The sequence below is a fragment of the Petaurus breviceps genome, unplaced genomic scaffold (genome assembly GCF_028583685.1).
Source record: "Petaurus breviceps papuanus isolate PSGF00001 unplaced genomic scaffold, PetGlider_PUasm1.0 189, whole genome shotgun sequence".
Lineage (NCBI taxonomy): Eukaryota > Metazoa > Chordata > Mammalia > Diprotodontia > Petauridae > Petaurus > Petaurus breviceps.
In genome coordinates, this window is record NW_027185809.1 from 14,787,540 (window position 1) to 14,813,547 (window position 26,008).

Genomic DNA, 26,008 nt, shown 5'->3' on the forward strand with positions numbered 1-26,008 from the left:
TTTATAAATATTTTAGGAAAAAATCATTGCATGAAAGTAACAACAAATTACCTAGATGACCTTTAAGTTCCTTTCCAATCCTTTATTCTAGGAATATTTCAAAACTTTTTTTAATGATATTCAAATATAGTCATAACCTGTTGGTATATACAACTTTTCTAATTACCTTTTCTTTTCTTTTTTTTTTTGTTTTTAAAGCAATTGGAGTTAAGTAACTTGCTCAAGGTTACACGGCCAGGTGTTTCTGGGTGGGTGCTAAGTGTATGAGCCCGGATTCGATCCCCAGGTCATCCCAACACTGGAGCCAGTGCTCTTACTCGCTGTGCTACCTGACCGCCCCAAGGTCTATTCACTCTTCTTCTTCTTTTTTTTTGGAGGGCAACTGGATTTAAGTGACTTGCCCAAGGTTATACAGCTAGTTTTTGTGTTAAGTGTCTAAGGCAGGATTTGAACTCAGGTCCTCTTGACTCCAGGGCCACTGCTCTATTCACTGCACCACCTAGCCGCCCCTCTAATTACCTTTTCTTGGGAATATATGAGTTCTGTTGTGGAGTTCTGCACCACAATTTGAAGTCCTGCATTCTCCTGCATTAACAGCTGCTATTCTTGGTTAATTGGATGACCCAATTTATGCCAGGACAGCAATTTCTGCTGGTCTGTAACCCTAAAGGCCATATGGCTAGTTCTGGAAGCCAGTTCTTTAAAAGAAAGAGTACTGGACCTTAAAATTAACTAGTAAAAAATTTCTGTAGTTACTCACTAACACTATTTTTAAAATTTTGAATGGTAACCTTTCTTTTCTAATGAGAACATTATAATAATTTCATCATAATTTTTAGAGGCATGTGGAGTTTTAAAAATCACTGTTTGAAAATATTATTTGGTAAAAATAATTCCTTCAATGCAACACTAAATATTATTGAATAGAAAAATTTCAGTTTCATAATAATATCAACTTATAGGTAGATAGCCTGAAAGAATAATTGGTCCCTATAAACTTATTAATTCTTAGAACTTTGGTCATTATTATTTTGGGCTCAGCACAAAAGTTCTTAATAAAATGAACTCTAAAAACTTTTTCTTTTGCGCTATTTGGAGGGCAACTGGAGTTAAGCGATTTGCCCAAGGTCACACGGCTAGTTTGTGTGTGTGTGTGTGTGTGTGTGTGTGTGTGTGTGTGTGTGTGTGTTAAGTGTCTGAGGCCAGATTTGAACTCAGTTTCTCTTGACTCCAGGGCCAGTGCTCTATTCACTGTACCACCTAGCTGCCTCTTGAACTCTAAAAACTTATAAGTATGAAAGGTAATAATCACCAAAGTTCCAGTACATTCTACTTTTTTTTCATATAGGCAAATCTATTTAAAGAATTTCATGAACAAGTCAATCACATAATTGAGGTCAGAATTCAGGTACAAAATTTTAAGCTACTGACAATGAATTTTTGACTTTAGAATTTCATTTTAAAAGCCCGAAATACATACAGTCACTGCTAAGCCCCAAAATATTAAATAAAAGGGGTATTTACAGATTGAAAAAAAGTGAATGTCCCAAAAGTCATTAAAAACTACACTACTGTCATTAAATATCATTATTAAATATTATTGGCATCCAAACCTCCAGGGAGAAGAAACCAAAACCAGCCAGTTAAAATTACCATTGACAGATAAAATGATCAAGTCAAAATGAGTTTTATTGCTTCAAGTTCTTTTCTCTTCTAAAATTCTATACATATAGCTAATAGTTATGATCTCAGTCCTGAATTATTTATATCTTATATTAAATATATTATGTGATTTTGAGGTGATAGTAATGTTGCAGATCACTTAAAATAGTATTTTAGTTGTAAAAATCTTTCAACAGCCTTAATTTCATATTTACAATACATCTGTCAGCAATGAGAATGAATTGTCTAAGGAGTTTACTGTTAATACAGATGACTTGTATATTCTATTTTTATTTAGATTTTCACCTTGTTACAACCTAATTTCCTCCATGTCTGGGCTAATATTATTTAGACCCTGAATGAGCATTTAGCCAGGTGATATGTTTCCCTTCACCATGAAAATGTCATCATTTATTATGCTTAAATTAAGCCCAGTATTTGGCCTCCCTTATGTGGTACCTTGTCATTGACATTCTGTAGTTGCTTCTGTAGTGACATCACTTCCTGCTTTAAGGCTTCCTTTTCCTGCTGGGTTACTTGTAGGTCTGACTTCATTTGGGACATCTGAATGTTAGCATTCTGTAGACAATCATCTAAATTCTGAACCTGAATTCCAAGGACAAATATGTACTTTACCAAGTTTGATCTATTATAGATTCAAAATTACAATCAATAACCAAATATTCATTAATAATCCATATGCTTTCTTTTGACATTTCAGCACTCAGCATTTCAATAATATGGCTATGAATACAATGGAATTGATGAGATAACTTATCAAGGTTCCTTCCACTTCTGCATTAGTAAAGACAGTTCTTGTTTTATATAATGGTCTTTTCTGTGAATATGTCTATGTAAAGAGGTTTTTATGTAGTACAAACTTGCACAGATATGGGGAAGGGAGGGAGGAAAGAAGGGGGCTGCCCACCTGTGGAGGGAGGGGGCCAGCACATGGTTAAAGGACACATTTCTTTTTATTAGAGGTTATTTATTAGAAGGTTAGAGGCCACACAAGGCAGTGGGGGGGTGGTATGGAGAAAAAGAGAAAGCACTAATACTGTACACTAAAGTTAACATAGGTGATTTTTTTTTTTTTGGAATGTGGATTTCTTTAAGAATTCTTTAAATTAAGTCAACTGATGTAAAGAAAGGATTGTATGTATTATAATTCTGCACTTTCATTTTGTCTTTTAGCTCAGTAGAAGACAAGAATGTGTCACATTTTGGTGAATTCAGGAAATAAGCTCATTATTATCATTATCTTCATAATCAATTAACTTGCTCATATATTATACCTTACTATCTTAAAAAAGGAATTATAATATCGTTCCATAGGTTCCTAAGTGAATGTTATTGAACACCTAAAATTGGAATATAAATGTGGTTCATAACACATAATGTGCTAGATGGATGTCCAAAAAGATAGTTCTCTATCCTCTCAAACCAGATAAACACAGGCCAAAAAAGAAAAGGCTATCTATGATGTGCCTTTAGGTACATTAGAGTACTGTGATGAGAGCCAAAAGTTATAAAGTGGCTCTTCGACATTCTAATTTGAGTTCTTTTAGTCATTCTTTTGCTACTAGGATGATTCATATAACATAATGTTGTTCAGTCTTCGGTTTAATGTTACTGTCAATGCTAGATTTGCTACTGAAGGCTAGAAACAAACTTCTGTAGAATGTTTGGTTGATATTATGCATAATTAGATAATACTAAATGACTTTCAATGATGATAACATGTTGAACATGTGGAACAATGCATCGCAAAAATTTCTCAGCTGTCTGTTAGGGTTACCAAACTTGATCTATTACAGATTCAAAATTACAATCAATTAACCAAATATACTCTTACAATGTTCATGGCTCTTGAACTGATATGGCTTCAACTCTCAAGAAACTTATAATGTACAAAACTATTAAAAGTTCAAGGAAGGGGGAGATCACCCTTGGCTATGGGGAGAGATCAGGGAAGGCTTTATGAACAAAGTCGAATGTGAACTGGGCCTTGAACTACAGATAGGATTCAACAGATAGAGAAAAATAGGAAGGCTATTTAGGTGAAAGTAAACTGAATAAAAATATTCAGGCAGAAAAGCATGGAATGTAATTGGAGAAATGGTAAACAGACTAGTTTTGTTGGCATATAGGTTAAGAAGGAGTGTAATGTGAAATAAAACTGGAAAACTATAATGAGGAGAGTCTAAGTTCCAGGGAAAAGAATCTAGACTACTCAGTACGCAATGGGGAGCCAATGAGCATTTCTGAGCAGTGACTGGATCTGTGATCATATATAGCATGGAAATTAATTTGGCAATTCCATGCAGGAAAAATGAATTAGTGAAACCTTCTAGGGAGCAATTGCAACAGTCCAAAGCGAGAGGTAGTTAAGATCTGAACTAGGATGGTGTCAAAGGGAGCAGAAAGAGAGGGAGTGAACTGAGGTGAATGGAGGTAGAAATAATGACAGTGGGTAGCTGACTAAATGTAAGTGGAGAGGAAGGAGAAAAAAACTGATTTTTAAGTTTTCAACTAATGTTTACAACAGAAAGAGGGAAATCAGGAGGCAGGGCAGGTTTTGGGGTAAAAATGCTGAACCATCCAGGTGGCAAAAATATCCAGGTGGAGATATATACCTGGAGTTGAAAAGATGGTATGGTGCTAATGAGAGAAGTTGAAGCTAGAAATATAATCAAAGACCATGAGGTAATGAAATGATAATTTAAAAAAGAAATATCACTTTTCCTTATTGACTTCATATTCTTATAAAATTACACTAACAACACATAATAAGCTTACATTTGATTAAGTTCTGAGTATTGACTCGAAGAATTCAGAGTTAAATTTATTTGCTAGTAACAATAGTTATCATACACTTGAAGATCTAATAGATTTTTCAATATATTCCCACATTAGAACATTTGTATAAAAATAAAATGAAATTTATTAAATTTTTACCCTGAGAAATTAAATTAAAGTTTTAGCCATAGAGAAAGTTTAAAAGAAAATATAAATAGTATAAGATATAACTGTAAACCATCTTTGTCAAGTGGAAATTCAAATTAGGGTATAAGCACATGTATACATTTATTACTCTCATATTTTGATAATTAGGATCCCTCCAACAAGAAATTTTGAAGAAGGGAGTTTCAAATTCTTTCACTGTACTATAACCATGACAAATATTGCTTAAAGTAAATAGGTCACTGGAAAGGGTTTAGAAATATGTAATTAAAGATATTTCTTGTATGTATATGTATTATTATGTCAATTTAGTTATCTGCATTGTTTCCTTTTAGTAAATGAAATAAAACAATATACATAAAAGATGCAGTGACAAGGGGGGAAAAAAGTAAGAAATTTTTACCTTCTCCTGGGAAGCTGCAAGTTGTGATTTCAGAGTTTCATTCTGGTCCTCCCAAGACTTCTGTTCCAGCTTCATAGTTGCAATTTTGCTCTCTAGAAATCCTAATTTTGCTAACTGCTATGGGAATAATGCATATTGGGGGGAGGACAAAACAAAAGATTAACTTACCTCAAATTTTAAGTCTATTATGTGTACAAAAATGTTAACTATTATTAAAATGGAAGTATAGGAAAGAAAAATGGACAGAACTCTTGACTTCCACCTTCATTTTAAACACAAAACTTCTCTTTTATCCTCTTTTGCAGTTTTCTTTCCTTGCCTTATATTCTCAACCTAGTTGAATACTTCTCAGTCTCAAATTTCTGCTCTGGACTTTCTTCTCTTCTCTCTTTATATTCTCTTCCTTGGCAATTTCATCATCTCCCATGGGCCTAGCATCCCTTATGTGAAAAAACAGCCTTAATCTCTTCTGAAATTCAATCCTGTATCACCAACTGCCTATTGGATATTTTCTAACTACATATTTCAGATACATTTCAAATTCAACATTTCCCTATTTTTGTCAAATGCATCATCATTTTCCAATCTTGCAGTGTTTATATTTGACTCCTCACTCTCCTCACCTCACAAATAAAAGTAGCTACCAAATCTTATATTTTCTACCTAAATAACTTTTCTTTTATCTACTCTTTCTTTACCCACATACAGCTACTACCTTAGCTCAGGTCTTCATTATCTCTGGCATGGATTGTTGCCTCTTAATAAGTGGCCTCTTAATGGTTCTCCCTGCCTTAAGTCTTTTTCCCACTCTATCCTGTCCTTCTCACTCCGGTCAAAGAGATCTTCATTACGTGTCATTCTGATCATGTCATCCCCCTTCTCAATAACTCCAAGGGCTTCCTATTGCTTCTATGATACAATATAAACTACTCCATTTAACTTTTAAAGCCCTTCACAACCTGGCCACAGGGCAGGAACAACTCAGGTAGACCTGAGTTCAAATCCTGTCTCACATACTTATCAGTTGTGTGACTTTGAGCAAGTGACTTAATCTCTGCCTCAGTTTCCTTAACTGTAAAATAGGTTTAATAACAGCACCTATCTTGCAGGGTTGTTGTGAGGACCAAACAAGACAGCATTTGTAAAGCCCAGTTTCTGGCACATCACAGGAACTATATAAATGTTGGTTTTTGTTATCATTACAGAAAAGAATAGGAAGATTTGTAGAATAAGAACATCCACAACTACTAACTTAAATATATTACCATTGTAATAAAGAATTCAGTAGATTTTGTGACACATAATAGCACCTAAAATTATTTTTTGTGGAAAAGGATTTATGTTATTTGAAGAAATTAGCTTAACATAGTAGGTACCCCTTCCAAAGTAACAGAGAAAATTCCATTCATTAAGATGTGGAAGAATATTCTCACATTATCAAAAATTTAGTTTTCACCTAGAGCTTTTTCTTTGACTAACTTTTCATTATAGCTTAGCACTCTAGAAAATTTACTCTGAAAATTAGAGAAACCTAGATGTCTAGGCATATGAAAAAGATGAAGGACCAAAATCCTTTCACAACATATCAAGTTGCATTTATGAAATGGTATTTATAAATAAAACATTTTAATGGATAGTAATATTTCAGTCTATATAAAAACTCCAGGAGATTATAATTAGATTCACAAAATGTTTTCTGTTTCTCTAACCTGCTGAACTGAAATTTTAAAAATATCAATAAGCATTTTTAAAGAATGTTTTCTGAAATCTAGCTTAAAGTATGAGACAGAAATTGTGTTTAATTTTATAAACAGATTGGACAAGATGGTTACTGAGGTTGTTGTCAATTCTAAAATTACATGACTCAGTGAACCTGGCAAAATATTATTGAATAGTGAACATATAGTAAGCATTATGTTATATAGAGAAAGGACAGCACAAGGAATGAAGAAAGAATTGGGTTTTGTTACCATGACACTGAATTGAGAAACTGGGATTTGGGGCTTGAAGTGGCAGAAAAAAAAGTGTAAAGGCATCAAAAACCACTATGCCAATTCTTTTCCTAACACAATTTACATCTATTTTCTTTAGGGTCAGAAATGAAGACTTTAAAAAAACATGTCATTTGTCTGTTGTTTACCTGTGCTCCTTTGACTTCTAAGAATCATTATTTCTCATTATGTCCATTTTTTTCATTTGTGCCAGTGTTCCTTATTTTAAAATTAACTAAAAAATTAAGTATGTGTATATGTCTAAGTTAGACTATGTGAAAAGAATGAATAATTAAAACCTTCCTCGTGTGCACAGTATCTTATTATATATTGGAGACTTTTAAGATAGTAATAAAGTATGATCCTCTCTTAAGTTAATTTTAAATAATTTTAAGTTGTTTGAAAGGAATTTTATTTTTTATATCTACTAAAATAATTTTTTGTAATGGAATATATGCTGCTTCTACATGATTTTAAAATTTGTAACCCTATCAAAACAAGCCACTAGCAAAATCGATGAGTATAAACCAGTATCATTGTATGATTTAAATATCAACTTTTGTAATAAAATCAAGCTAAAACATTTTCTGACCATATATAGATTTGCAGTACGTTTGGGAGTATGCCCAAAGAGAGTAGTAAGTAAATGGCAGTGATGATAGTGTATTGCCACCCCTAAGAACTCAATGAAATCAAGACATAGCCTCCAAAATGTCTCAGTGTTCTTCTAGAAACTATTTGAAAGGATAAGCATTATTTTTTCCATCTCTTATACATTTCTCACAACCCACAATTAGTATTTTTTCTCCCATTTCTGTTCTTTTCAACCTTCCAGTTTCAAAAACAAAACTGATACCTTATTCTTAAAGATTTCCTTCCCACATTTAGATTCAGTAGTAGTAGCAGCAGTAGTGGTAGCAGTAGTACAAAACAGCACCAATTCCAGTTTAAAATGGAGACAAATTCAGTATAATTGATAGAGTAAAAAAAAACTTTTGGAGGCGGAGAGTGAAGACTCCTATACTGTACACCATAGCCACCGGATAAAAATGGTGGTCCAGTAAGGAAGCAACATGAACCTGCTATTTGGGTTATTTGCTTCACTAGAAGTAGCTTGCAATTTTTTCTCGTGTCCACTGTAAACTCTGGTTTCATTAGTAACTTGTTAATGCTATTTCTACTGGTTTATTTTCAGTGTAATAGGTTCCATAATTGCAGTGAGTAACAATGTGGCATAATGGATAACCAGGCTTGAAGCCAGAATGCCATGAATTCAAGTTGCACTTTTAACACATGCTAGCTATATGACACTGGGCAAGTCATTTAACTTTTCAAATCTCTATGCTACCTTCTAAGAATGTAAATTACAGAGGTGACAATCTTCATTAGTACAGACAATTTCTTTACTTGGGAATACTCTATACCAATGAAAAATCAGGTCCAGTTTCTATCCCCTATCCATAATCAATGAAGCATATTTTTCTTGTCCTTAATAACTGACTTAACAGTACCATCATGGATCAAAAGAGCTAAAGTAGTGTGCAAAGTGAGAAATTTATGACAGAAAAGAAAAGAGAGGTCAGGGTTTTTCTATTACATTGGATTATTATTACATCCAATAAAATGATTATAGGGTAAGAAATGGAGAATTGGATAGGATCATAGAGGAGATGAGGAAACTAAAGCCCAAGTCATGTGACTTGCTCAGGGTTACATAACTAGTAAGTATCTGAGGTGAGATTTGAATCCAGGTCTTCCTATTCCCAATTTCAATGCTCTGTCCACTATACCATGCTGCCTTGTTCAGAATCTGTATAATATGATCAAGAATACTATTTTTTTTTAAGCAATTGGGGTTAAGTAACTTGCTCAAGGTTACACGGCCAGTTATTATTTCTGGGTGTGGTGCTGAGTATCTGAGCCCGGATTTGATCCAGGTCATCCCGACACTGGAGCCGATGCTCTTACTCGCTGAGCCACCTGGCTGCCCCTAAGCAATTGGGGTTAAGTAACTTGCTCAAGGTTACATGGCCAGGTGTTTCTGGGTGGGTGCTAAGTGTCTGAGCCCGGGATTCGATCTCCAGGTGTTCTCAACACTGGAGCCGGTGCTCTTACTCGCTGTGCTACCTGGCCGCCCCTAAGAATACTATTTTTTTTAAAAAAAGGATATCCCATAATTGACTTATATTTCTAGAACAATGGTTTTGCATTTCCCATAGAAGAAGCATAGTGGATTGGAAAAGCTAAGTTACTCATAAGTGGGAGAAAAAACCACTAATCCAAGCTATAAGTAATAAAACTCTTCTAAGATAAATTCAGTGACCATTATTTTGTCACTTAAGGAGCATTAATTTAAATTGGAATAAGAGTCCTTGAAAAGTCAAATGTAGAATTGGGGATGATTTATTTTTACATTAACAAAACAAAACATTATAAATCCAAAATAAATGCAAATCTTTATAATTTTTTTTAACTTCTTCATATCCTTACCTATTCTGCATTAAAATCTGAATCACAAGCCAAACCATTCAGTGGCAACCATTTCAGGCAGGCAGGCAGGAAGGAAGGAAGGAAGAGAAAAACTCACACAATTATTCTATGAAGTCATTTAAGCAGCAAGCTGCCTTACTTGTTTCGTTCTCTCCAGTTCATCTTTGAGAAAGAAATTTTCCTTTTCAACAGCATGGGTTTGAATCTTTATTTTAGATAGTTCTGTCTCCATGGAAGATACCACATCAGATGACTGAAAGAGAACATTGTTAAATAATGACATAATTCATTCTAGGGCCAGAAAAAACATGCTAAGACTATTCAATGTTTGTAAAGCACGACAACAAATGTCTGGGAAGTACAAATCTAACAACATAGCATTCTTTAACCATTACACATAAACTGAAGTTGATGCTGCTTTATATTTGCAGAGAGCACTCTATAAGTTACTAGGAGCTTTCATATGTATTAGCACATTTGATTTAATCTTTACAACAAGTGTGACATGATTTAGATAGGTGTTATTATCTTCATGTTACACTTGAATAAACAGAGACTCAGAATATCAACTGACTTGCTCCAGGCCACACAGATAATTAGAAGCAGAAATAGTACTAAAATCTTTTCCTTTGGTCTCTTGATAATGACTACCATGAAATTTTCCAAACCATCATTTGAGGCACAAAAAGTAAAAGACTATCCAAGTTCTTTGGCGTGGTAGACATTTAAAAATATTTGCTGAATCAATATGTAAAGGCAGCACAGGATAATTTTTAAAAGTACTGAATCAAGAGTCAGAAGATCTAGATGAATGGTGCTTCTACTACTTATGACCTTGGACAAGATCCTATCATTAGCTTCATTATTTTTAAAGGGAAAAGATTAAATTATATAATCTTTAGGGGCGGCTAGGTGGGGCAGTGAATAGAGCACTGACCCTGAAGTCAGGAGGACCAGAGCTCAAATCCGGCCTCAGGCACTTAACACAAAGCTAGCTGTGTGACCTTGGGCAAGTCACTTAACCCCAATTACCCTACCTTCCCCCCTCCAAAAAAAAAAAGCAAAAAAGAACTAAAATTTTTAAAAATTATATACTCTTTAAAGTCTCTTCTACTACCTTGAAGAGGCCTTTACTGACTTCCTCAGGTGTTAGGTATCCTGCCCCCTAAACCAAAATAACTATTTATTTTGTATACGTACCCCCAACCTTAAGAGGGCATGATTGATTGGTTGTTGTCCTTCATTCTCAAACATAAACAAAATGACATCACTATGTTAGAGTCAAGTTACAGTATGCCCAACGGTGACTGATCAAGCCAAGATAACCTCAGAATGCTCTACTACAATTCAAGTACAAAGAGTCCATGTGAACATTTGGGGTAGATTCTCTAAATCTGTGCATCTTGCATTTGTTTTAAGCTACTTCAATTCTGTTTTCCTCATAGAACACAGCACCTTCTCTGATAAGGGACACCATACTGGCCAGTCCTGGGCATGTCATGCAATCACTTCCAAAGTTCTTCAGAGAAACCTTGAGAGTGTCCTCATATCCCTTTTTCTGACCACCATTCTAATGCCAAAACTAATATGTATGGCTTCCAAGATTACTATCTTGCTGAATTTGATAAAGATATTTGCAAGCTATCCATGATGGTCCTTCCTTCAATAAAAGTATGGTGTGAATGGGAAGCTAAGTTGACTAAGTTGAAGCTGTTACCTTACAGATCTAGGGTAGATCACTCCATTTCTCCTTGGAGTGATTAGGGAAAGTGGCTTTTATGCTCATCCCCCAAAGAAATGTACATCTAGACTTATGAATAGATAGGAGAATCAACTGTGATGAGTGTGATCAATTGATGAGGGTGGAGGATGAACAGTGAGAGTTCCTCCCAGATATTTCATTTAAGGAGGTGTGAGGATAAGCCATCTCATTATTTACCTCCTTGGAAGTTCCCCAGGAATGGGGGTTCCCTTACATTCCCCTCCTCTTTTTATGTGTTGTCTTCCTCCATTAGATCGAGAGCTCCTTAATGGAACTTACTATCTTTTGCCTTTCTTTATACCTCCAGTGCTTCACACAGCATAAGGCAAATGGTAAATGCCTAATAAATATTTCTTGATCAGTGATGATATCACTGAGATAATACATGGAGAGGAGAGGAGAAGACAGGGGAGAAGAGAGGAGAGGAGAGGAGGGGAGGGGAGGAAAAGAGAGGAAAGGAGAGGAGGGGAGGGGAGGAGAGGGAAGGGGAGGACAGGAACAAGGACAGATCCTTGGGGAATAGCCATGGTTTAATAAAAGTGGCCTAGAAGATCTAACAAAAGAGACCTAGGAGGGCTCAGTCACATAGGAAACCAGAAGAGAATAATGTCATGAAATCCTAGTGAGAAGAAAGGATCTAGATGGAAAGAATGATTATGAGAGTCAAAAGTTGTAGAGGTCAGGGAATATGAGGACTGAGAATAAGCCATTAGATTTGGCAAATAAGAGATCATTGGTAACTTGGAAAAAAACCAGCTTCAATTGAATGATGAGGTGAGAAGCAAGATTGCAGAAGAATTAGAACTGAGTGGCGAGATAAAACTGGAGGCAAGAATTGTGGTCTGCTTTCTCAAGTTTAGCAATAAAAGAAAGCAGACATATAAGATGATAACTAGCTGCATTACTCCAATTTAGTGAGGGTTTTTTAAGCAGTTGGAGGGGGGTGGTAAAGTACAGGAGTAAAAGTGCAAATAGCACTGGAAAGGCTGGTCAGAGATGCCAGGTCAAGATGAAAATGCCATTGAATATCAGAAGATGAAAGGAGTGAGAAAGGAAAAAAATTAATATAAAAGCAAGTCTATTAACCCTGAAGCAGGCATTCCAGGAAACAGAGTAGAAAGGGTAAAACTGAAGGGATATGAATGAGAAAGAAGGAAAAGGAGCAGGGGAAATAAGGTTTGTATTATGATATACAGGGGTTCAGAATCACTAGATGGGAAGAGTGTTATGGGGTAGGAATATGATAATCATTGAGGAATTAATTCTGATTATAAGTGGCTGGGAAGAAGTTCATTAAAAGAGACAAGTGATTAGAGACTCAGTATCCTCCGTCAATACCCAAACTTGTGGGAGGTGTTAATGATAAATCTCATAAAGTCTAGGAGGACTACCTGAAAGTAGGTAGAAAGAGGCTGAGGAAAAACCTTAGGGAATCTGGCCAGGAGTAAGGAACTGGCAGTTTGAGGGGTTTCTGCTTGAGGAAGAGCCTCCAGATCACTGAAGAAGGCCTAAGACAGACACAGGTCAGAAGCCTGGGTCCTAGATCCATGGCTAATGCAAAACTCCCTGAGGAGTAATAAGACTGAGGAGACCACAGGTAGACAGGTTGGACCTGAAGTTTCCTTGGAAATTTTATTGTGATAAAATTGAATAAAATTTTATTGTGAATAAACTGAATAAAATAAAATGAAAAAAAAAAAGAGAAATTATATGTGACCCAGCAATACCACTTCTAGGGCTATATCCCAAAGAGATCATACAAGTGGGAAAAGGACCCATATGTACAAAAATATTTACAGCAGCTCTTTTTGTGGTGGCAAAGAATTGGAATTCAGGGGGTTGCCAATCAGTTGGGGAATGGCTAAAAAAAGTTGTGGTATATGAATGTAATGGAATACTATTTGTGCTGTAAGAAATGAGGAACAGACAAACTTCATAATAAGCTAGAGGGACTTATATAAAATGATGCTGAGTGAGGAGAGTAGAACCAGGAGAGCTCTGTACACAATTTCAGACACACTATCTGTGACGACTAACTCTGATAGGCTGGGCTCCTCTCAGCAATGCAAGGTGATAAAACAACTCCAAAAGACTCATAAAGGAAAGGGCTATCCACATCTAGAGAAAGAACTACAGAGTCTGAATGCAGAGGGAAGCAGACTACTTGCTGTCCTATTTTATTTTGCTTTGTTTTGTTCCTTCTTTCTTATTGTTCATTCCATTGCCTATAATTCCTCTTTATAACTTGACTGATGTTTATTGTGAAGGTATTTGGAGAATCTATATCGGATTGCAAGTCGCTGCTTGGGGCGGGAGGGAGGAGGGAGAGGGAGAAAATTTGGAAGTCAGGGGAATGTGTAAACTAAAAGTAGATAAGTAAATTAAAAAAGAAAGACAGAGGCCACAAGCAGTCTTCATGTTGAAAGATTTAATTTATCTCAAAGAAATGCTGGTTAGTGGCATCATCAAAGAATCCAGGAACCCTGATGCATTACCAGTGGGGGTGGTAAAAAAGAAGAATAGAAAAATATGAATGTGTTTTAAATACTAGATTTAAAACAGAAAAATTGAAGCATACTAATACACTATGCCATAGGTTCAAGGTACACTGGATTGTCCAATAGTTTTCAACCTTGGTATTGCAAAGTAAATATTATCAAAGTCCCATGTCTCAGGAAGAAAAGGAAAAGACTGTTTTCATCTCTCTAGTTGGATTGTACCACTTTGCATGTATGGTTCAAGGTGCTAGCCACTTTCTAAGAGACAAAGTAGTGAGAGCTATCCATTACCTGAAAGTTTTGGTATACTTTGATAACAAAATTTGTAAAGATAGTGTGGGAAGATTGAGGAAAGAGTTGAATTGGTTGGAGGAAGTTAATCTGAAGCTGTCTACAAAGATCAATTTTTAAAAGCTTCTGTTAAGTATTTAGGCTTCAGCATATTACAACAAACTGTGAATAGACTCATAGAAGGTAGAAATATCTTAAATATCACAGAAGGTAGAAATATCTTAAATATCCATGCTCACAAAACCTAAGAGATTTATGAACTTTTCTGGGATTTTGTACTTATTATCACAAGTTTGTTAAGAACTATGCTTGTGAGTTGCAGAAAGAAATAGACAGCAAAATTATACTAGTGGAGGACCTCAACCTTTCACTCTCAGAATTGATAACTCTAATCAAAAAATAAACAAGAAAGACATTAAGGAGGTAAATAGAATTTTAGAAAAGTTAGATATGATAGACCTCTGGAGAAAATTGAATGGGGATAGAAAGGAATATACCAATTTCCTAGAGGTACATGGTACAGATGCAAAAATTGGGCATGTACAAGAGTATAAAAATCTCACAAAATGCAGAAAGACAGAAATAATTAAAAGAATCCTTTTCAGATCGCGATGCAATAAAAATTGCATTCAATAAAGGGCCATAGAAAGATAGATTAAAAATTAATTGGAAACTAAATATCCTAATACTAAAGAATGAGTGGGTCAAACAACAAATCATGGAAACAATAATTTCATGAAAACGAATGACAATAATGAGACAACACACCAAAACTTATGGGATATAGCCAAAGCAGTACTTAGGGGAAATTTTATATCTCTAAATGATTACATGAATAAGCTAGAGAAAGAACAGATCAAGGAATTGAGCATGCAAATAAAAAAAGCTAGAAAAAGAACAAATTAAAAATCCACAATCCACAACTGAATACCAAATTAGAAATTGTGAAAATCAAAGTAGAGATTAATAAAAAAGTAAGAAAAGTACTGAAAAAGTAAGTAAACTACTGAACTAATAATAAAACTAAGAGCTGGTTTTGTGGAAATAACCAATAAAATGGATAAACCTTTGGTTGATTTGATTGAAAAATAGAAAGAAGAAAACCAAATTACCAGTGTTAAAAAATGAGAAAAAAATTCACCACCAATTTAAACAATAATTAGGAGCTATTTTATCCAAATATACAGCAATAAAATGGACAATCTACGTGAAATTGATGAATATTTACAAAATATAAATTGCCCAAATTAACAGAAGAGGAAATAAAATATTTAAACAACTCCCTTTAAGAAAAAGAAATGGAACAAATCATCAATGAACTCCCTAAGGAAAAAAATCTCCAAGACCAGATGTATTTACAAGTGAATTCTACCAAACATTTAAGGAACAATTCATTCCGATACTATATAAACTATTTGGAATTCTACCAAATTTCTTTTATGACACAAATATGGTGCTAATACCTAAACCAGGAAGAGCCAAACCAGAGAAAGAAAATTATAAATCAATTTCCCTAATGAATATTGATACAAAAAATTAAAAAAAAATAATACCAAAGAGATTATAGCAATTTAACACCAAAATAATATACCATGACCAGGTGAGATTTATACCAAGAATATAGGGCTGGTTTAATATTAGGAAAACTATTAGCATCATTGACCATATCAACAGATATCATATGATTATCTCAAAAGATTCAGAAAAAGCTTTTGACAGAATACAGCACCCATTTCTATTAAAAATACCAGAGAACATAGAAATAGAGTTTTCCTTTTAAAAAAAAAAAAGCAGTATCTATCTAAAGCCATCAGCAAGCATTATATGTAATAGGGATAAGTTATAAGTTTTCCCAAAAAGATCAGGGGTGAAACAAGGATGCCCATTATCACCACTATTGCTCAATATTATACTAGAAATGTTAGCTTTAGCAATGAGAAAAAGAAATTCAAGAAATTAAAATAGGCAATGAGAAAACAAAACTATCATTCTTTGCAGATGATATGATGGCATGCTAAGAGAATCAACTAAAAATCTACTTGAAATAATTAACAACTTGGGGGCGGCCAGGTAGCACAGCGAGTAAGAGCACCGGCTCCAGTGTTGAGAAGACCCGGAGATCGAATCCCGGGCTCAGACACTTAGCACTGTAAGAGTTATGGGATTTAAAGATCTTCCATGCCCCATGGACGTGCTGACATAGCAGAGCAAGAGAAAGCAGAAAGCGAGAGAAAGTGAAAGCCGAGCTAGCGGTCCTGCGGTTTGCTGACGTAGCAGGAAGGGGCGGAGCAAGAGAAAGCGGAAAGTGAGAGAAAATGAAAGCCGAGCTAGCGGTCCTGCAGTGGCTGGCGGCGGTTGGCGGCGGTTGCCACAGCGGCGACAGCAGCAGAGGCAGTGGCAGCACGAAGCCCTTTTTTTTTTTTTTTTTTAGTTAGGACTGCTAAGGACTTTCTGCTAAGGACTCCTGCTGAGCACTGCCAGGGGCCGGAGCTGCTGGGAGCGCGCTTCCAGGACGCTGGGTGGTTGCTGTGAGTGGGGAGAGGAGGACCTTTGCCTGAGGTAGCCTGTTCTGTTTTAAAGGCTTGAGAATGTGGGTGCTTTCTACTTTATCTATCTGTGCCAATATCATAACTACTCTGATGGCTTTCACTTTCTGGTTTTGGGACTCAGTCTTTTGGTATCTTAATAAATTTTCTAGTTTATTTCCCCATATGGCAAGCATGATGTATTTTATGATGGATAATTATATCAGCATATTTGTAATCTCTACAGGCATTGTGAATATGGCATTGCTGATACAAGCACCCACCCAGAAACACCTGGCTGTGTAACCTTGATCAAGTTACTTAACCCCAATTGCTTAGGGGCGGCCAGGTGGCTCAGCGAGTAAGAGCACCGGCTCCAGTGTTGGGATGACCTGGATCAAATCCGGGTTCAGATACTCAGCACCACACCCAAAAATAATAACTGGCAGTGTAACCTTGAGCAAGCTACTTAACCCCAATTGCTTAAAAAAAAAAAAAGAAATAATTAACAACTTTAGCAAATTGAAGGATATAAGATTAACCCATATAAATCACCAACACTTCTATTTATAACTGGTTAGGCAGAAGTAATGTAATAAAAATGACAATTCTACCTGAATTAATTTACTTATTTAGTGCTATACCACTCAAACTACCAAAAAATTACTTTGTAGAGCTAGAAAAAATAATAAAAAAATTCATCTGGAACAGCAAAAGGTCAAGAATATCAAAGGAGTTAATGGAAAAAAATACAGAGGAAGGGAACACCTAGCCATACCAGATCTAAAACTGTATTATAAAATGGCAATCATCAAAACAATTACGTATTCGCTAAGAAATAGAGTGATGGATCAGGGAATAGGTTACACACACAAAACACATTAGTAAATGATGTAGTAGTCTATTGTTTGATAAACCCAAAGACTCCAGCTTCTGGGATAAGAAATCAGTATTTGAGAAAAATTGCTGGGAAAACTGAAAAATAGTATGGCAAAAACTAGGCAAACACCAACATCTCACACACTATACAAAGATAAGGTCAAAAGGGGCACATGATTTAGCCAAAAATGTTGATAGCATAAGCAAGTTAAGAGAGAAAAGGAATTGTTTGCCTTTCAGATCTACAGAGTGGAAACAAAGTATGAACAAAGTAGAGATAAAGAACATTATGAAATGCGAAAGAGATAATTTTGATGAGATAAAAATAAAAAGGTTTTGCACAAACAAAGCCAATGCAACCAAGTCAAGAAGGAAAGTAGAAAGCTGGGAAACAATTTCCACAGCCAGTGAAGGCCTCATTTCTAAAATACATAGAGAACTGAGTCAGATTTAAACAAATACAAGTCCTTCCTCTTATTGATAAATGGCCAAAGGAAATGAACAGGTAGTTTTCAGATGAAGAAATTAAACCCATCTATAGTCATGTGAAAAAATTCTCTAAATCATTATTGATTAGAGAAATGTAAATTAAGATAACTCTGAGGTATCACCTCACACCTATCAGATTGGGTAACATGACAAAAAAGGAAAATGATAAATGTTGGAAAAGATGTGGGAAAATTGGAAGACTAATGCACTGTTGGTAGAATTGTGAACTGATCCAACCATTCAGTAGAGCAATCTGGAACTACACCCAAAGGGCAATGAAACTGTGCATATCCTTTGATCCAGAAATACCACTTCTATGCCTGTATCCCGAAGAGATCATAAAAAAGGGAAAAGGGCTATTTGTGCAAAAATATTGATAGCAGTTCTTTGTGTGGTAGCCAAGAATTGGAAATTGAGGGAATGTCCATCAATTGGGAAATGGCTAAACAAGTTGTGATATATGAATGTAATGAAATACTATTGTGCTACAGGAAATGATGAGCAGGAAGATTTAAAAAAATCTGGAAAGATTTATGCTGAGTAAAGTGAACAGAACCAGCAGAACATTGTACACAGTAACAGCAGCACTGTGCAATGATCAGCTACAATTGACTTAGTTCTTCTAAGGAATACAATGAAATAATACAGTTCTAAAAGACTGATAATGAAAAATGCTATCCACATTTAGAGAAAGAATATGGAGTCTAAATGCAAATCAAAGCTACTATTTTCACTTATTTTTTCTTCATCATGGTTTTCCCCTTTTGTTCTGATTCTTCTTTCACAACATGACTAATGCGGAAATATGTTTACATGACTGTACACGTATAACATATCAGATTGCTTGCCTGCTGGTCTTGGGAATGAGGCATGGAAAGGACAGAGGAAGAAAAAAATTAAAAATCAAAACCTTACCAAAAAATGAATGCTGAAAACTATTTTTACATGTAATTAGAAAAAATACAAAAGTATTCACCAAAAAATAAGAAAAAGAAAAAATATAAAGAACTACACTGATAAAGAGGAAAGAGTAACAGGGAAAGTACATTAAACACCTCTCTCCTTGCTACACAAAAAGCAAACAAAAAATTTTCTCCAACAGATCTAAAAAATGTACCACATAAAGCCCTGATATGAAAATGTAAGAAAAGTCATAGTGAATCATTTTCCAGCCCATGTTTGGCAAAGAGAGTGCAGGCCACACCCAGTAAGCCAACAACAGGACTTGGTAGCAGTTTCTGGAGTTCTCAGCACAGAAGTTGTAAGGGGAAGACAGTCAACTGGTCAGGAAAAAATCATAGGTGACCCTTTGTTGGTACTGGGAGTGAGGATCTGTTATGCTGTCCTGTTGCAGGTCCAGGGAAGAAAAGAGTGTTTGTGGTTACTCACAAACCAAATCACAGGCCAGAAGAGCAGTGACCACACTGTTCTTAGATCATGTCACCTTGGAAGAACTGAGAGCCTGAAGACCCCCAGAGCGACCTCTGAAAACAGCCCTATGAAATACCTCAGGTTTGGAACTGTAGAAGCCACCTTAAATATGAAGTTAAAAGTCAATAAATAAATTATGAAAATGAGCAAACAGCAACAACAAAAAAGAACCTGACCACAGAAAGCTACTATGGTGACAGACAAGATGAAAACACAAATGTAGAAAACAATGAAACCAAAGTGGTTACATGTAAAGCCTCAAGGAAAGATTAGTAATAAGTCTTTGGCCCTGAAAGAGCTCAAAAAGGATTTTAAAGATGAAATAAGAAAAAAAGAAGAAAAAAGTGGGAAGACAAGAGTATTGTAAGAAAATCATGAAAAAGGAGTTAAAAGCTTGGTAAAGGGGGTACAAAAAATACTGAAAAAATAACATCTTAAAAAAGAGAATACAGCTAAGAGTAAATGAAAGTCAAAAATCAACTGAAGAAAACTCTTTAAAAAGCAGAATTGGCCAAAGAGAAAAAGATGCATAAAAATTCAAAGAGAACTCCTTAAAATGTAGAATTGCTAAATAGAAAAGAAGGTACAAAAGATTACTGCATAAACTTTTGCCTGTGCATCCCATTTATGTGAGATAATTGTCCGTATTCTTCCTTTCCCTCTTTGCCAATGTATCCCTCTTTTTCACCCTTCTAGTGCTCTTCTGATATCATCACAACCTGCTCCATTTGAATAGATTTCTCCTAATATCCATGATAATGATAAAGTTCTGATGAGTTACATGGATTCTATTCCTATATAGGAATATAAATAATTCAGTCTTGTTTAATCCTTTATGATTTGTCCTGCATGTTTGCCTTCTTATGCTTCTTTTGGATTTTGTGTTTGAGAGGTTGTTTTTTTTAAATTGAGCTTTTGTCTTCTTGTCAAGAAAGCTTGAAAGTCCTCTATTTCATTACATGGTCAAATTTTGGGGGTGGGGGGGAGGTGGGATGAAGCAGCAAGCATAGCCAGAGTGGCTGCCAACACAGTTTCTTAGATCTGCTTTTCTAAAGGAAAGCAACTCAAAATGGGTTAACAATCTTGCTTTAATCAATCAAATATACCATTTACCTAGTTCAGGGGGAAAAGTCAGGTTACAAGCAGAAATTACAAGAAGACAGAGAAACAAACAGATCAGGCAGACAGGCCTCCAACTGTCCAACCATTACATCTATACCTAGGCAGTTACCAGAAAGGGAAGCATCAACATCTGGATTTTTCAAAGCCAGGGGGCTCTCAATGGCTGCCCAGAGTCTCATTTGGTCAAATCACACAACATTTCTCAAAGTGAGCCCCAAAGCAAAGCCTTACATCAAGGTTTATATAGCCTTCTCCTGGGTCAGAAAATGTAATAACCCTCTTGAAGTATCTCCTGAAAAACAAGCCTCCCACCACAGGCACCAGGCTTAAGCCTACCAAAGGCCCTAGGGGCAGAGAAGATCTTATACTACATAATCTTAGAAAGATGACAACAACATAAATTTACATTCCCATTACATGGCAGTATATTCAATTTTATTAGGGAGGTTATTCTTCCTTCCAATTTGCCTTCTGGATTATCATATTCCAACTCCCCTGCTCATTAATGGTGGCAGCTGCAAAGTATTTTGTGATCCTGTCTAGATCCATAGTATTTAATTACTTTTCTTTTTGCTCGCTGCCCTCAGTAATTTCTCCAACACTTCGGAGTTCTGGATAGGTATAATATTGCTGGGAGATATCATTTTAGGATTTTATTCAGGAGGTTATTTGTGGATTCTTTCAATTTCTACTTTGCCTTTGGATTAAAATATTTCTGGGCAGTTGTCCTTTATAATTTCTATAAATATGATGTCTAAGATCTTCCAATTATTCTTAAATTATTTCTCCCTTGTTCTATTCCCCAAATCAGTTGTTCTTCCTATGAGGTAGTTCACATTTTCTTCCATTTTTTTCAGTCTTTTGACTTTATTTTTTTCTTTGGTGTCTCATGAAGACACCAAGTAGCTGCCACTTGGTCAATTCTAATTTATAAGGAGTTATTTTCTTCATTGAGGTCTTGAACCTGTTGTAATTTTTGGCCAAATCTTTTTTATAAGGAGTTATTTTCTTCTTTTCTTCCTTTTTTCTGCTACATATTTTATCAAGCTATTAATTCTTTTTCAAACATGTCGTGTACAAATAAGGTGGAAAAAAGATCAAAGGAATCAGATTACCAAACAAGAGATTATGCTATCACACTTTGCAGATGATATGATGATATACATAAAGAATCCTAGAGAATCAAATAAAAAACTACTTGATACACCAAATAAATTTAGCAAAGTTTCAGGATATAAAATAAACTCAAATGAATCCACAGCATTCCTATATATTTCTACTGAAGCCCAAAAGCAAGAAGTAGAAAGAGAAATTCCATTTAAAGCTACTGTAGACATGAAATATTTGGGAATCTACCTGCCAAAACAAACCCAGGACCTATATGAACCCAACTACAAAACTTTTCACACAAATAAAGTCAGATCTAAATAACTGGAATACCATCAGTTACTCATGGTTAGGTTGAGATAATGACAATTTTACCTAAATTAGTTTACCTATTTAGTGCCATACCAATCAATCTAACAAAAAATTATTTTATAGAGCTAGAAGAAACAGTAACAAAATTCATCTGGAAGAACAAAAGGTCCAGAATATCTATCAAGGGAATTAATGAAACGAAATGCTAGGGAAGGTAGTCTAGCCATACCATATTTTAAACTGTATTATAAAGCAGCAGCCATCAAAACAACTTGGTACTGACTGAGGAATAGAGTAGCGGATAAGTGGAATGGATTAGATACACAAGACATGGTAGTCAATAACCATAGTAATCTACTGTTTGTTAAACCCAAAGACCCCAGCTTCTGGGATTAGAACTGACTAGCTGACAAAAACTGCTGGGAAAATTGGAAAATCATATGGCAGGAACTGGGCATAGACCAATATCTTACAATGTATACCAAAATCAAGCCTAAATGGGTTCACAATCTAGATATAAAGGCTAATACTGTAAGCAAACTGGAAGAACAAGGAATAGTTTACCAGTCAAATTTATGGAGTAGGAAAGAATTTATGATCAAACAAGAGATCAAGAGCATTATGAAATAAAAAATGGATAATTTTGATTACATTAAATTGATTACAAAGTCAATGTAACCAAGATTAAGAGGGAAGCAGACAATTGGAAAAGAATTTTTACAACCAGTGTCTCTGATAAAGGCCTCATCTCTAAATCACTATGGATTAGAGAAATGCAAATCAAAACAACTCTGTGCTACCACATCATACCTATCAGATAGGCTAACATGAAAAAAAACAGGAAAATGATAAATGCTAGAGAAGATATGGAAAAATTAGAACACTATTAAATTGCTGGTGGAGTTGTGAACTGATCTAACCATTCTGAAGAGCAGTTTGGACCTATGCCCAAAGGGCTATAAAATAGTGCATGCCCTTTGCAACAGCAATACCACTTCTAAGGCTTTATCCTATAGAGATCATACAAATGGGAAAAGGACATATAGCAGCAAATATAGCAGCAAAAATAGTTGCTATATTTTTGTACATACAATCAAGGCAACACCCATCAATTGGGGAATGGTTAAACAAGTTGTGGTATATGAATGTAATGGAATACTATTGTGCTATAAGAAATGAGGAGCAGACAGACTTCATAATAATCCAGAGAAACTTATATATAAACTCATGCTGAGTGAGAGGAGCAGAACCAGGAGAGCACTGTACACAATTACAGACACATTGTATCTGTGATGACTGTAATACCAATGCAGTATTTACAGTGCCTACAATCACAATAAAGACCATGACTATAAATATCACATGACGGTCAATCACAGAATATACCAAATTCTCCATATAGAGAACAGAACTGAAGCATTTATTTCGACACCAGAAAACCAAATCCAAAACCAGTAAGCCAATTCCATCATAGTACCAGAGATATTAAGAAGCTATAATACTGAAAGCTACAGAATCCTTTAGCCTTCCCACAAAGCAATACAAGATCAATATCTACTCAGGAGCCTATCTGACTCCTTGACTGACCACCACTCTCTTCTCTGGCTCTGGCTTCCAGCTTACTGTGGGCTCTGCTCCCCTTCAGCAAAATCCTCTCACCACAGGCTCCATGTGAATACATTCAGCCTATTAGGGGGCAGAGTTTATCTTCACAGCAGGGAAGCTTCCTGTGGGCTTTGCTCTACCCTTCAGCACATTCCCTCCATCACATGCTCCATGTTCTTACATTCAGCTTATTAGGGGGCAGAGTTTACTTTCAAAGCTGGGGAAGTCTTCAAATTCTCCTCTAGGTCTATTAAGGGACAGGGAATATCTTCAAATTCATATTCCCATTACATTCAGCCCCAAGATCTTTCATGTCCCTTACATAGCAAAAATAAATTAACAATAAATGAAAGTTTAGGGATAATTGGTGCAAAAACTGGTGTTAACAGAACTTTGCAACAATATAACAGGAATAATAGAAAAACTTCGTATAAAACAATAGCTTAGGGTGGGAGCTTGGGCTCAAGAACCCCATTCTTCCCCCCTTGAATGAATGGGGCTCAAAATCTTGGGGCAAGGGGCAAAGGTCTCTTTTCCAAAGCCACTTCAAGTGGAAATTGGACATAGGACTGTCCCTGTCCCAAGAGGTCCCATTGAAGAGTTCAGTTATTTAGCTGTCATCTGGAACTTGGTTGATGCCAGGTCCAGAGGTGGCACATCACAGTGGGGGAAGAGGGAGTGGGAGAAAATCTGGAACTCAAAAGCTTAAGAACTGAATGTTGCAAACTAAAAGTAAGTAAATAAACAAACAAATAAATCAAAGAAGAGCCGCCTTGCACAGCTCTCATTTCTTTTCTCACTTTATCCTCTATCAGTCATTTGATTTTTTAAAAAATCATATAAATGATTTAAAATTAAATTTAATTCTTTTTCTAAAAATCCTCCTTTTGCCTTTCTGGAATTCTTGTTGGACTTGTATATAATCTGAATTTTCAATTTGAGGTTTTGTTTATAGATATTTTCATGCATTGTCTTTTGTGTTTGTGTCTTGAGCTTCCTTGTCACCATAGTAACTTCGTATGGTCAGGTTCTTTTTTGTTTGTTTGCTTATTTGTGCATCCTCTTTCTTACTTTTGTACTCTATTGGGTCTTCTCTTCTCTCTCCAGCCTAACTTCTGTTTTTTATGTCCTGCTGTTGCTGTCATAATGCTGTCCGGGGGCCTGTGAATTTTCTGTGAATTTCCAAAGTGGTGTTTTCTCAGAAGAGGTCTTTTCTCTGTCCTCTTTGCCAGCACTAAAGGTTAGAAATGAATCTCCACTCTTGGGTTTGAAGATACACAGCTGGAATTTGTTTCTGGAACATATTCCATGCTCCTTAACTAGGTAGGCTTGTGTTCCCTTGTGACCCTGACTGCTCCTCCCTGCCCTAGGACTGTGACCTGGAGCTGGATAATACTCTCTGTGCTTATACCGAAGTTCCCTGGGATCTTTCTGCTGAGGTTTTTAGTCCTAATACTGTACGTGGCTGTGGGGCTGCTCCCTAATGTTGCTGCCACTCCAACAGCCAATTGCCACTTCTTCCTGCCGTCATGCTACTACTGCTGCTATGCTGCATTCCTCGCCGGCCCACACTCCACTGTCTATAGATATCTCTATTTTTCTCCCTAAGTTTCCCTGGGCTGGAAAAATGACTCACTGTGACTTTTTCTTGGTTTTCCTGATCAGAATTTGGTTTGGCGTGCTTTCTATGTTCTTAGAGAAGCTGTAGCTGAGGCTCAGGCAAAAAATGCTACCTCTCACTCCACTATCTTGATTCCCCCTAACTATAATATCCATATTAAAGCTTTTAAATTGTTTTTCACTCAATATATTAGCATATATGTGGTAATGGCTGTTATGTTGGGGTACATGTGGTGTTCAGGAGGAAGAGCATCTGGTTTGAGGGCTTACCCAGACCTTTTCATGGCAGCTCATCCATCTTTGGTGTCCACTTGATTCATCTCATCTAAGAAGCTGTAGCCTGCAAAGAGAGAGGCTACACCTAGGAAAACATCTTGGCAGATGGGATAAACCAGGCTGACGGTAACTGATAGGCCTCAAACCTGTCAGTGGACAGAAATGTTTTTACCAAGCATGGGAAGGCTTTCCCCAGCAGAAAAGGCAGATGAGGACAATTTATTTCTACAGCCACGAAGGTGGCTAAGAAGGCACTGTGAATGGCTTAGAGTTTGTTCAAGGTCATCCATTATATCCCAAGTCATCACCAGTCATCGTGACTTTTGTCCTGCCACTGGACATTGACAACTCAAGAAGAGGGACTTAGGCTGACAACATTGTGCAACTCTGCCTCACTTCAATTCAATTTTTCATTAGTTAAGGCATCACCTCATTATGTCATTGGTCCTCTTTCAAAAAAGGGACAAAATAACTTATGTTATATAGGCGTACTGATTGTGTTGCTGTTATAACATTGCTTAGTTAGCTATCCTTTGCTTTTTGATTTTTTGTTCTCTCCTAGATCTCTCTGCAGGTACTTT

At 35.9% G+C, this 26,008-nt stretch overlaps 1 protein-coding gene across 7 annotated transcripts in view; it reads right to left on the reverse strand.

Annotated features, from left to right (window-relative positions):
- NIN (ninein) overlaps nucleotides 1-26,008 on the reverse strand; it is a 199,541-nt gene that overhangs the window by 37,505 nt on the left and 136,028 nt on the right. For 5 of the 7 annotated variants that reach the window (XM_069091950.1, XM_069091947.1, XM_069091951.1 and 2 more), the window contains 3 exons: nucleotides 9,650-9,763; nucleotides 5,030-5,146; nucleotides 2,122-2,268 (listed from right to left, as the gene is read on the reverse strand). In XM_069091950.1, coding sequence (XP_068948051.1) covers nucleotides 2,122-2,268; nucleotides 5,030-5,146; nucleotides 9,650-9,763 — 378 coding nt within the window. Of the gene's footprint in view, nucleotides 1-2,121; nucleotides 2,269-5,029; nucleotides 5,147-9,607; nucleotides 9,764-26,008 lie in introns of those variants that run through there. The other 2 variants (XM_069091948.1, XM_069091953.1) reach the window with 2 other exon arrangements.